The sequence below is a fragment of the Staurois parvus genome, unplaced genomic scaffold (assembly GCF_062004578.1).
Source record: "Staurois parvus isolate SC_StPar_1 unplaced genomic scaffold, SC_StPar_1.0 ptg000356l, whole genome shotgun sequence".
Classification (NCBI taxonomy): Eukaryota; Metazoa; Chordata; class Amphibia; order Anura; family Ranidae; genus Staurois; species Staurois parvus.
Genome location: NW_028318152.1, coordinates 3,713,215 through 3,727,453, shown reverse-complemented (window position 1 = coordinate 3,727,453; position 14,239 = coordinate 3,713,215). Strand labels below are relative to the sequence as shown.

General features: G+C 38.1%; 1 protein-coding gene across 1 annotated transcript in view; it reads left to right on the top strand.

The window, feature by feature from the left end:
* Window positions 1–385: 385 nt before the first annotated feature.
* The window catches only part of POLA2 (DNA polymerase alpha 2, accessory subunit), a gene marked incomplete at its 5' end in the record, with an annotated part of 34,543 nt that continues 20,689 nt past the window's right edge, over window positions 386–14,239 (top strand). Inside the window, one exon of the mRNA XM_089684770.1 lies at window positions 386–428. Coding sequence (XP_089540896.1) covers window positions 386–428 — 43 coding nt within the window. The remainder of the gene's footprint in view (window positions 429–14,239) is intronic.

The following is a 14,239-nucleotide window of genomic DNA, read 5'->3' as shown; positions in this document are numbered from 1 at the left end:
GTCTGTTGTGTTCATGTCTGCTAATAATGATTTTAGTGTATTTTTTGTGAAAATTACTTTTTGATAAACCTGTGCACAACTATTTCGGGATATGAAAACAAAAAAATTAGTATCACCTTCTTTTTATTCTACCTATTCGGTGCTTGCAGAAAATGTATGGTTTAGGGGGTAATTTACAATCTCTGAAAGCTGCAAGTGAAAAAAGAAACAAAAGAAATATATTTTTAAAAAATGGTTTGGCCACCTGTGTTTTAAAGTGGAGCACAGGGCCTGGCAACAAAAGTGTTAAAGGTATTTTACCCTGAGTCAAAGTAATCATTGTATTTAATAAATTCTGTATATTGATTGTGTTCTTGTCCTCACAGAATGATTTCTTTCATTTCAGGGAGTGCCACTCCCATTTTATCAGGCAACAGAGGATTTGGAAGGTAAGCACTTAAAGCTAAACCGGTTTATAGGTGAGGCCCTTATCAAAATGGGATATTGGTGGAACTTACTAGGTATGCATTGGAACTGTACAGCACAAATGCCTTTACTTGGTGTATTTAACATAGTGTTTTACCTATAGTTGTGCATTAAAGTGGTAGTAAAGTCACTTTGTATATTTTTACCAACAGGTAATCCTATAATAAAGCTTACCGGTAGGAAAAATTAATATCTCCTAAACGTTCACTGTTTAGGAGATATTCTATGGAGCAGCAGCCGGTGAGAATACTGTCGCATGTACTCTGAAGAAACGGCATACCCGTGCCGTTCCTTCAGAGCTGTGTGCTGTGGCTGAAACTCCTGTTCACACTCAGTGACGTCATTGGTGGCTCAGCCATTCAAGCAGCCGCCAGTTCTTTAACCACTTGCCCTCCATAGGATTTTACTTCTGAAAAACAACCCCGCACCATAATCCCCCCTTCACCAAACTTATACTTGACAAAATGCAGTCAGTCAAGTACTGTTCCCCTTGCAACCCCCAAACCCAGACGCGGCAGCATGCACTGACTCCGCTCAGTCATTTTACGTGACTTAACAGTTGGATCTAGAATATCTAGCAGCAAGGAAATTTCATGGATGGACTTTTTGCACAGGTGGCAACCTATCACGGTACCACACTTGAATTCACTGAGCTCTTGAGGGTAACCCATTTTTCACAAATGTTTGTAGAAGCAGTCTGTATGCCTAGGTGCTTGATTTTATACACCTGTGGCCATGGAGGTGATTGAAACACCTGAATCCAATGATTTGAGGGGTGTCCCAATACATTTGGCAATATAGTGTATTTTAAACATTTGGATTGTTTTGGCGGTTTTGATACCGCACTTATTCACTTGATTCTATCTAAGATTATAAATGTAATAAGTGATTAAAACCTTTTGTCTATACATGAATTTAGCCAATCCTGATGTGGCTCATACCAATAAAATTAATACCAAATGATAACTGTGCAAAAAATAAAGATCTAATTTATTTATACAGAAAAGAGGCTTGCTATTAATCAAATTTTACAAAATATAATGTAGCCGGTAAAATTTTAAAACTTGTAATATTACAGTGCAAATACAGAATGTTACTAATACAAAGAGATGACTACAGGAAAGAAAGTTACAGAAAAGAAACATAGAATAATACATTACGCAGACATCCTGATGGCTTGGCTTCCAAAGAGAAAAGGGACAGAAACTGAGCAATGGCATACTTTTATACCCCCTCCCCCTCCATTCCAGGTGGTCACACCCTTCAATAGGTTCCTGTATTTTGCCATTGATGTTCAAAGGGGGGCTCTGCGATTTGTGAAAGATATTGGCCAACTGTAGCTCATCAGATGGAATTTAGGATAGGCCAATGTCAAGGGAAGCATACCTCCTTTGAAGCCAGTACCCACAGTAAGATCTATGACAATACTTCCTAGGAGGTGTTAGAAATGATGACTTCAGGGCTTATTCAGCCAGGTGGCCATACTGTTATAAACCCCTACAGGAAAGCATTAAAAGGGGGGGGGGTGTTGAGGTGATGAAAGATTAGTTGCAGGAACTGAGGCTTGGGCCCCTATCAGAATCTCACAATAACGTTAGGCCCAAAATAGCCATTACAGGATCAGCTTGCTCCAAACAAACTAAGGTCACAAGAAACAGATGCGTTTTTTTTTTTTTTTTTTTATACTTTAATTTTGGTTGTTTTCAAGAATTAAAACAAAAAAAAATTCAGTATATATACTGCTATTTGTATTATTACTATACAGGATTAATATGGCGCCAACAGTTTGTGCAGCGCTTTACAAAATGTTTATAGACGTTATAACATTCACATAAACCAATTTATTTACATGTATTGGAATTTTGTTTTAGTAGACATGTAGCAGAATACATTTTGGCCTAAATTTATGACTAAATTTGATTTTTAAAATTTTTTTTACTGGATATGTTTTATAGCAAAAAGTCAAATATATATATATATATATATATATATATATATATATATATATATATATATATATATGACTTTTTGCTATAAAACATATCCAGTAAAAAAAATTTTAAAAATCAAATTTATATACAGTATATATATTTTTTTTTTTTTTTCGAAATTGCTGGTCATTTTTTGTTTATAACCCAAAAAATAAAAACTGCATTGGCGATCAAATACCACCGAAAGAAAGCTTCACTTGTGAGGAAAAAAGGACATACATTTCATTTGGGTGCAAAGTTGCATGACTGCGCATTGTCACTTAAAATAACACAACGCCATATCGCAAAAAATGGCCTGGTCAGGAAGGGGGGTAAATCCTCTGGAGGGCAAGTGGTTAAAAGTATTATGCAAGTGATACACTCCTGTGATCTTTGATCCAGAGGTCCCAGTTTTTTGAGTGAGGCTTTGGACCTCTACATAAATCTATATTCTTTGCTGTTGAATATCTGGATTCCCATAAGATGCTAAATATCTGTATCTTTATGAAGGTTTGGAATAAGTGAACAGACCGAATTTCAAGCTATTTTAAATGTTTGTGGCAGTATTCATATTCTAACAGATATTTAATGGAAAAATCAATCAATCAAAGTTTTTTAATTTTTTGGGAAAACATGTTGGTATTCTTTAACACATGGGGTCTTTTATAATAGTTCTCAGATCTATATAATATTGGGTATTTCCTTTCAAAGGGAATTAATCATGTGCTCAGCTTATTATACTGGAATATAAAAGCCATCTTTGAACCTGTTGTTTTAAAAAGGTAATTTATCAAAGATGAAAGTATTAGCCATCAAAGTGATTTTTCGGTGAAGTCTGTTGAAGCAAAGTGGAAAGAAAATACATTGGGAGAGACTCAAGTATAGTTAAATTTAGAGAAAACAATTTTCAAATCAAAGAGCGAAAAATAAAACTTTACCCAACCTAAATGGCTGCCCTTTACTACTTGTTACTGCAGGGGTGTTGTTTTGTTTTGAGCCATCAAGATTTCACTTCAGTGCCTGCTAAAATTCCAGGAAAGGGAACTGCAAAGTGAAAAATACCTTTAATAAAAATTCAAAAGTTTGGCTTGTTATAGAGGAACTTCACAGAACTCTCTCACCCCACCTTCCAATTTTGTTTTTTCATAATTAAAGTGGTTGTAAACCTCAGTCATGGAATCTGAACAAAGCTGCACATACATAGTGTTTGCTTGTCTCTCCAAAGCTCTGAGTGTCATTTTCCTCTGTTGCTTTGTCACTCTGTTATCAGCATGTGTCACTGTTGACAAGTTGTCCTGACACTAGAGATAAAATGATGACAGGGGAGGGGAGCTCAGCACACAGCTTATCTACTCACAACACAGCTTGGCATTGTTCCTGCATTCCTGTGCTGTGTGAAGGGGTGTGTGTCTTTCTTCTATTCAGCTCTCACACACTGTACAAGAGCTCTCACTGCAACTCCCCTACCCCCTCCTCTGTGTTACTGACCGATTCTGAGGGATTTTATCTAAATCTAGCACTTTTGAAGGGATGTAGAAAAGAAAAGATTAGATAAACAAGTACAACTTATGTAGGAGGATTTGTTTCATCTCTGAGTATCACCTGAGGCTATTCACTTCACTAGGTATATGAGAGGGTTTACAACCACTTTAAGGGAACTAGCTATACAATCCAGGAAAAGACAACCAGCTTTCCTGATGACACACACTGGCACGTGTGCTGTATAGTACCCCAAGACCTCCTTGCCTGGGTGAGATTCCTGGAAATGCAAGGTGGGTTAAATGTTAAAAAGAAAAATAAATGTAGAATTGTTGGGGGGGGGGAGGTTGTGGTTTTGGAGAAGGCATAGAATGATGAAAAGTAGGTTGGGTGAAGGTTCCCTTTTTAAAATCAATGTTGCATACTGTAACTGTTTGATAAACATACCCCCATCATTTTTGTAGCCTGGGTTTTCAAATAACTGATTTAGTCTGATAAGGGCATCAAAGGCAGCTCAATAAAGAGGCTAGCCTTCTTCATTACTTGTGAGATTGACATTAACTGTGTTGGCCGTACAGCACATAATGTGGATGGGTTAAATGTAGCAAGAGTGATGGTTACAAGAGCAAAGTAGTACAACATGATTTCAGAGCAAGAATGAATACAACATGTGAAGAATATTCTACATCCAAAGTTCTTTTCTGATTTAGGATGTTTATACACATAATTATATTGCATGGCATAGGCTTTATTTTTTTAAAGAATGATTTAGTGAAGCTGAGAAAAAAAAACATATTTTTTCATACACTGCATCATATAGCGTTCGTTATATGCTACCAACCTTTTTGTCTTGTTACAAGTTTCCTCTTGTGGCCTGGTTGCCATGGCCGCATGATAATATTCACATTTTTGTGGTAGTTTCTCTCTCTGTACTAAGGATCTGCTCTGCTTCATCTGTTATCTGTTCTCTTGAGCTTTAATGACAGAGTTATAGGGGCCCCATACACCCACTAAATTTCACCAGTCATGCAACCCGTTTCAGTATCATCTCTGCCTAAAAAACAGAGCAGCTCTTTCAATGAGTGAGCCTTAAACCCCATACACACAATGAGAATATTGGACGAATGATCGTCTCTTTATTTATTTTTTGCATGCTAGTCCCATATCGAAAGTGAAGAGGTTGCTGAAGTTACGAAAATTCTTGTACAACAGAAAGAAAATTCGGAAGTGATGTAATGTATTTTTATTGTATTTTCGGACAAAAACTGCTGGTTTAAACATAAATTGGACGATCTGGTATTGTAAGAGAAAATTTTTTGTGCTTGTCCCTTCAAATCATTTTGGATGAAAGCTGTGTACGAACGATCAGATTATTGTACAACCTCTTCGCAAAGTCGTATTTTTCGTACAATTTTCTAATTGTGTGTACTAAGCTTTAAGCAGCCCATAAAAGGGCGAAATTCATTTTATTCCCCTATCAACATGGTCAGTTTTGACAGGGGAATTCCCGCCAAGCCATTGTCGAGGGAAGACCGTGATTATTTCTAGGGGCTATACTAGCTGCTAATGATAATTGCATGTAAAATCTGGCAGGGGAGGTTGTACCCAAGTTCATCAATCAACTTTGTACATTGTCTGCCCATACATGGTTTGAATCTCAGCTGGTTCCTGCTGAACTGGCTGAGATTTGAACAGTGTATGGCTGGCCTTAAGATCCGTGTTGCTAAACTTCAATAGGGTTGTTTTTATGATGGTCAGGTTTCTTAGGTCCTATCGCAGTCAAACTATTTATTCTAGGACTTGATGAATCCCGATTTTGTCAGGTTGCACGGTCTAGTAGAAAAGATACTTTGTAATTACTGTTAGCTGCCACTGTTATGCTTTAAGTAGATGTAAACCATAACTGAATTATGTTCAGTTTGCTAAATGACTGTGTCATAGGCAATTGCCTTTGTTTAAACAAAAAAAAAAAAAAAAAGTACTGTATTCACTTTTTTTTGCCTTTGTTTCATCTTGGTACTGCTGATTTCCTGCAGCCTCTGCAGAGTGTGTATGTGTGTTTGCAATAGACTAAACACAATTGGACTATTAGTTCTTAGATGTATGTGAATGCCATTAATAAAAAATAAATTATGTATAGCGCACAGACTAGTTACACATGTGCTTAATGCCTAGTACACACGATCAGAAAAATACCACTTTCGAAGCGGTTGTACGATTATCTGATCATTTAGTTCCCAGCTTTTGTCCAAAATTATTTAAAGGGACAAGCACAAATTTTTTTTTCTCGCACGATACCAGATCATATGATTTTAGTTTAATCAGCACAGTTTTCATCCGAAAATACAATACAAATACATTACATCTCTTCCGAATTTTCTTTGTTGTACAAGAATTTTCGTAACTTTAGCAAATTATTCACTTTCGATATGAGACTAGCGTGCAAAAACAAAAAAAAAGCGGACGATCGTTCATCCAATATTCTCATCGTGTGTACGAGACCTTACTCCTCATAGAAAATTGTATTTTCTGTTATCGTATCTATTTATAAAAAGTGTGTTAGAACCTTTCTTAGAATGGTTGGTTATTTTGAGCAGGTGAAGTTCTAAAACTATAGTCTCAATCTGCCAGCATTCATTGTAGGGTGTGGGACAATGATATACACAAAAAAGGAATTCAAATCAAGACAGGTGCGACATCCTCAGGGAATTCAACCTGAGAACACATAACAGAATTTGAATCATTGAATAACAATAGGTGCCAGGTCTGATTGAATTTCTGTGACTAGCCTTTGCCTGAAATGAGTAATCTGAGAGCAGACAAATATTTGGGCTTTACAAGTTCATAGATGGCAGAATTGTCTCCGGAAACACAAAAGACATAAGAATTATCCTGAAACTAAAACATTAAAGATAACAAATAACTATGTACAGTGCATTGAAAAAGTATTCATACCCCTTGAAATGTTCCACATTTTGTCATGTTACAACCAAAACTATAAATGTATTTTATTGGGAATTTATGTGATAGACCAACACAAAGTGGCACATAATTGTGAAGTGGAAGGAAAATGATAAATCATAAATTATTTTTAAATTTTTTTTTTACAAATATGTGAAAAGTGTGGCTTGCATTTGTATTCAGCTCCCTTTACTCTGATACCCCTAACTAAAATCTAATGGAACCAATTGCCTTCAGAAGTCACCTAAGTAGTAAATCCTGTGTGTAATTTAATCTCAGTATAAATACAGCTGTTCTGTAATGCCTGTAGAGGTTTGTTAGAGAACATTAGTGAACAAACTGCACCATGAAGGCCAAGGAACACAACAGACAGGTCAGAAATAAAGTTGTAGAGTTTTTAAAGCAGAGTTAGGTTATAAATAAAAATCACTATTCAATCCATCATCCAAAAATGGAAAGAGTATGGCACAACTGCTAACGTACCAAGACATGGCCATCCACCTAAACTGACAGGCTGGGCAAGGAGAGCAGTCAAGAGGCCAATGGTGACTCTGCAGGAGCTGCAGAGATCCACATCTCTGGTGGGAGAATCTGTCCACAGGACAATTATTAATTGTGCACTCCACAAATTTGGCCTTTATGGCAAGAAGAAAGCCATTGCTAAAAGAAATTCATAAGCAGTCCTGTTTGCAGTGTGCGAACAGCCATGTGGGAGACAAAGCAAAACATGTGGAAGAAAGTGCTCTGGTCAGATGATACCAAAATTGATCTTTTTGGCCTAAAAGCAAACCGCTATGTGTGGCGGAAAACTAACACTGCACATCACCCTGAACTCACCATCCCCACCGTGAGGTTCACCTTCCAGCAGGACAGCAACCCAAAACATACAGCCAGAGCTACAATGGAAAGGTTTAGATCAAAGTACATTCATGTGCTGAATGGCCCAGTCACAGTCCAGACCTAAAGCCAATTGAGAATCTGTGGCAAAACCTGAAACTTGCTGTTCATAGATGCTCTCCATCCAATCTGACAGAGCTTGAGCTATTCTGCAAAAATTAAGCAAAAATGTCACTCTCTAGATGCGCAAGGCTGGTAGAGACATACCGAAAAGACTTGCAGCTGTAATTGCAGCGGAGGGTGATTCTACAAACGATTGACTCGGGACCAGCAAACACAAATGCTCCTGCACTACAATTGGTTAATATAAAGTAACATATAAGGTAATACGTGATGAACTACTAGTGCTTAGTAGTGATTTAAGTGTCCTCATAACATAATGCAATAGTCCCAATAAACCGTGCAAAACGTGGTTGACTCCGTGCTGAAAAGTGTCTAATATTATGCACTCACCAGAAAGCGCATAATATGCGCATTTGAGTTGTCAGACCACTCCTGGTCCTAGAAAGTTGAACCTATGTGGATCATCTGGCAAGCTGTCACTCTGATGAGAATAAACTTTTCCTTGGCCAGCAGGGGGATTCCCGACATCCAGAGACCCTTAATAGCATTGATCCAGGTTCCTCACCCAGGGCACTCATATGAAGTATCCACCTTAAGAGAGGGGGGGGGGGCTTGACCAAAAAGCCCACCCCAAAAAACACTGATAGTGTAGTACGTTTCAAAAAAATCCTTTATTGCAGAGTAAAAAGACAGGTCACTCACAGGGTTTCCCAGAGTCAAAGATGGCCGCCGGCCTCCACGAGGTACGGAACGGCGTGACGTCACCGGCTAGGCTCCATCCTGACGCGTTTCGTGCGGACGAGCACGTTATCAAAGGGAGCGAGCACTAGCCGGACAACCTTATATATACTGTTTCCCGCGCATGCGCGGTGAAACGAAAAAGCCGGTGACGCCATTTTGGCCCGCTCGCGCATGCGCGAAGCATACGATAGCGGCCATTTTCTTGGTTATCGCGGCTCAGGGTAGGTGATCATTATGCATTTATGTGAATCCATCTCACCTGCACTCCTATATCAAAGACAAGTATACAGGAGACGGAAAACCATCCATATTACAATGTATACTGGCCATAAGGAGTGTTATATATATTATTAAACTGTCCCTGACTCCCTTATAATGGAGTTTAATACAGGTGCAGTCAAATTTGCTGAATGAAGGCTAATTACATAGCACTTATTGCACTTCCCTATAAATATATTTAAATATAGCCAGACATCAATGAAATTAAAAAAAATAATTCATAAATACTAGAAACCATGCCTAAAAACAACCCCCTGAGCCAGGATAATTTACACTTCACATAATATAAAAACCTTATATAAGCCATATGTGTAAAATATATAAACATATACGTATATGTATTTAGGTAAATAAAAATTAAAAAATAATTAACATATCAACTTGTATCAATAAAACAATTAATGTCAAGGTCTACATTCAAGCCTTGAGGGAAAAAAGACTGTAACTCATAAATCCACTTTGTTTCCAATTTGGAAACCGATCTCTTTTTATAAGTGCCCCTCCAGTGTGGTTTCACAATGTCTATCGCAACAAATTTCAAGCATTTAGGATTATTATTGTGGCACAGCCGATAATGTAAGGTTTTTATATTATGTGAAGTGTAAATTATCCTGGCTCAGGGGGTTGTTTTTAGGCATGGTTTCTAGTATTTATGAATTATTTTTTTTAATTTCATTGATGTCTGGCTATATTTAAATATATTTATAGGGAAGTGCAATAAGTGCTATGTAATTAGCCTTCATTCAGCAAATTTGACTGCACCTGTATTAAACTCCATTATAAGGGAGTCAGGGACAGTTTAATAATATATATAACACTCCTTATGGCCAGTATACATTGTAATATGGATGGTTTTCCGTCTCCTGTATACTTGTCTTTGATATAGGAGTGCAGGTGAGATGGATTCACATAAATGCATAATGATCGCCTACCCTGAGCCGCGATAACCAAGAAAATGGCCGCTATCGTATGCTTCGCGCATGCGCGAGCGGGCCAAAATGGCGTCACCGGCTTTTTCGTTTCACCGCGCATGCGCGGGAAACAGTATATATAAGGTTGTCCGGCTAGTGCTCGCTCCCTTTGATAACGTGCTCGTCCGCACGAAACGCGTCAGGGTGGAGCCTAGCCGGTGACGTCACGCCGGTCCGTACCTCGTGGAGGCCGGCGGCCATCTTTGACTCTGGGAAACCCTGTGAGTGACCTGTCTTTTTACTCTGCAATAAAGGATTTTTTTGAAACGTACTACACTATCAGTGTTTTTTGGGGTGGGCTTTTTGGTCAAGCCCCCCCCCCCCCCCCTCTCTTAAGGTGGATACTTCATATGAGTGCCCTGGGTGAGGAACCTGGATCAATGCTATTAAGGGTCTCTGGATGTCGGGAATCCCCCTGCTGGCCAAGGAAAAGTTTATTCTCATCAGAGTGACAGCTTGCCAGATGATCCACATAGGTTCAACTTTCTAGGACCAGGAGTGGTCTGACAACTCAAATGCGCATATTATGCGCTTTCTGGTGAGTGCATAATATTAGACACTTTTCAGCACGGAGTCAACCACGTTTTGCACGGTTTATTGGGACTATTGCATTATGTTATGAGGACACTTAAATCACTACTAAGCACTAGTAGTTCATCACGTATTACCACACATGCCTACGTCTCATCATATGACTATACTAGAATGATAAGCACACACCCTGTAGGCTGCATCTCTATGAATTAATAAGTGTCTCTGCTGGGTTTCAGATCTACTCTCTATATTAAATCCATGTCCCATGGTTGTCTATGGCAAGCAGAGCACTAGGCAGCTTCGTAGCGTTGCTCATCCATCCATCCATTTATTTAAAGGCGAGCAGTGCAGTGCATCACCAGGGAAGGATTTTTATTATTTTTTATATATGTGTAATTTTCCATTTATTTATTTTCCACTGTGCACACTTCTTATGGTTCATATGATTTTATGATTGTCACTAGTTTCAATGGTTTTATTTGTGCGTGTATATATGTGTGTGTGTGTGTGTGTGTATATATATATATATATATATATATATATATATGTGTATGTATTTTTTATAGACCTTTCGTGTTTACTTACACTATGTCGATTGCCCCTGTGACTCCTCCACCTGCACAGGGGAGTGTCCAGGACGGCCCATGTGACCTTTGGTTTAACTAGTAGTGAGCATATAAAAGAGGGAGCAGACATTTGGTCAGTTGATTGACTCAGGGGGGCTGAATACAAATGCACGCCACACTTTTCACATTTATTTCTAAACATTGAAACCAAAAAAAACATTTATCATTTTCCTTCCACTTCACAAGTATGTGCCACTTTGTGTTGGTCTATCCCATAAAATCCCAATAAAATACGTTTACATTTTTGGTTGTTACGTGACAATATGGAAATTATCAAGGGGTATGAGTACTTTTTCAAGGCACTGTATATTCCTATTAGATGCTGTATTTACAGGTGTACATTATACATGCCTTAGCATGGGCAGGTGTCTTAATGCTTAACTCTCAGTGAGAGAGGGCTATCTTCCACATCTTTGCTCCTTTTTAAAATGCCCAAAATAATTTTCTTACCACCTCAGCCCTTTCACCAACATTTACCTTTAAACATAAATATAAGAGCATGGTTCCACTTTAAAGTATGATTACGAGTAAAAAACAAAAAAGTACCACTTAGGCAAACTTGAATCTTCTCCATATACTGTATACTTCTGGCAGATTTTCTTCCATTCCATTTCAAGTCACAGGTGTCATCCTGGGTGACGAAGAAATGGACAGTGAAATTTTTGCACAGGTGCTGCAGCACACACAAGTGACTTGCCTATCCTCCACAAATAGCACTGGAGGAGAGCTGGCCAGGAAGGGAGTTTAGTGCGTCACATATTGGCATCAGTGCTGGACCCTGGGCAGGCATTTAGGATTCTGATTACTCTAGGGGGGATTTACAACCCAGGCCAATTCTGACATTCTCCCCTATATGTAAAAATCAGCACTTTTTTTTTTTTTCTAGAAAATTACTTATCCCTCCTAAACATTATATATTTTTTTAACACCTTCCCATCCGACCTATAGCAGATTGACGGCTGGGCGGGACACTCACTGCTGTGACTAGGCATCATATGACGTCCTGTAAAAAGCAGCCGTTCACGGGGCTGCCAGCGGCGCAATCTGTCACCGGCTTTGTCCACTGGTCACAGCCGATGACATATCACTACGGCGGCCCGTTGCCAGTGTCATGTGACCGCTGTGACCAATCACAGCAGATCGCATGTCGATTGTATACAATGGATGGCTTCCTGTCATGCCATTCATTGTATACAATTGTGTTGTTAACTTTGAGTGATGAAAGCAGTCACATGGCACAGACAGGGCCAATCACAGCTTATCTGTAGCATGTGATGAGCTTTGCCCAATCTCAGCTAATCACAACAAAAGACTGAATCTGTTTCATTCAGTAACAATGATTGCAAATATCAAAGAAAAACATTGGTATTAGCAATCATAATGTGTAAAAAAAAAAAAAAAGAGTAGCTCAATGTTACTTTGGTAACCTTGTATTGCTTTGATCACAGTGTGTGGAAAAAAAAATGTAATAAAATAGAAAAATGTGAAAAAAAAGTAAACTATTATTTAAATTTTTTTTTTACATACGGTCACCAGTCAGTATCCATGATCACCACCACGCCAGTTATGTAATCACGCTGCACTAAACTGGTGACAATATGTTCAAAAAAAAAAAAAAAAGGTTTTTTTTTTGTTTTGGTTTTTAATTTCTACATTTTACAAAAAATTGTAACAAATTACAACCTCCAAAAAACTCACCATGCCCCTTACTAAATACCTTGGACTCTCTGTTTTCAAAAAATGGGTAATTTGAGGGGTATTTGTACTATGCTGGCATTTTCGGGCCTCAAGAAATGAGTTTAGCCGTCAGTACATTGACCAATTTGTCAGATATATATACCATGGTTTGTGGACTTCCTACATAATATGTACTAATTTGGGGTATTTTCAGAAAAGAAATGTAGCAGAATACATTTTGATGTAAATTTATTAAGAAATGTTATTTATTTCCCCAAAAAGTTTCAGGTGTTTTTGTTTTATTTAGCAAAATATAAAAAAAACTCGGTGATTAAATACCACCAAAAGAATATCCCAAAAGTTTAATTGACTTGATGCTATACTCTGATTAAAAAGTGTTCCTTTCATTTTTTTGAGCAGTGTATTTAAATATTCTGTAAACTGAAATTTTTGTTAAATGCGGCAGTTCACAAATCGCATTTAATAGATTATGTGGAATTCTACTTTGAAGTAGCACAATCTACTGCGAAGAGCTGAAACGTTTTCTTCCTGGTGATCCTTTGGGATGAAGACAGACCAGCTTTTGTAGGCAAAGATTCCATTAATGTGTATCAGGAGTTCACCAAATCATAGTAATCTGTCATATAAAAAAGCTGGAAAGGCACTCAGTGGTCTCTAGATGACAGTGGATGTGCCTAATTACAGCAGCTATTAGAAATGCCATATGTCTGTAAACAAATGTGAAGCGTAATTTATGTGTGCCAGAAGGCAAACTCTTGTAAATCAGCCAGAATAATTAGATTAGGGTTGCAACAAAAAAAATAAGCTGCAAATGACAGCTCCACTGTTTCTTTTATAAGCTTTGTTTGATAATAACAATGGTGTTGATAAAAACTTGGTATAATGTGTTCTGATAAAATCATCAACTAATACAGCTACACAGAAAAACAGGAGTAAAATGAAACTATTTAAGACATAACATAACCAAGATACAGATAATGAATAATGAAAGCAGGAAGTGACTAAAGCTAGCCATGGAATTGATAAAACAGTAAATGGCTGCAGCAGTATCTTATCTATGATTTCTCTACATGACATGTCAGCTGACTGCTTTTGTGAGAAACTGGGTAGGATAGAAAACCAGTCCCAATTGTTGCTATTGCCCCTATGATAACATCCTTCCCCTCTCTGTTAATTAAAGTTAGTGAAAATTCCTGTTTAGAAACATGGTGTTCAATTCCCCCTGGAAGGTATGGGCATCCACTGTTCGAGGGGAAGATTCTAACAAACACAGATTTTTATCAAACTTGTTTGTAAAGGTAATTTTAATGTAAAGGTAAATGTAATATCTGTTCTGAGCAGGGGCGGACTGACCATTTGGAAACTCGGGCACTGCCCGAGGGCCCGGGGTCAGTAGAGGGCCCCATGAGATGCCCCTGGTACCTTTTTTTTTTTATAGGCTTTTTTGAGTGTGGGCAAGGACACAGGGGCCCCATGATCCCCTATTGCCCGGGGGCCCCATGAGTTGTCAGTCCGCCCCTAGTTCTGAGATCAACTTAAATCATGGTGGCATAAA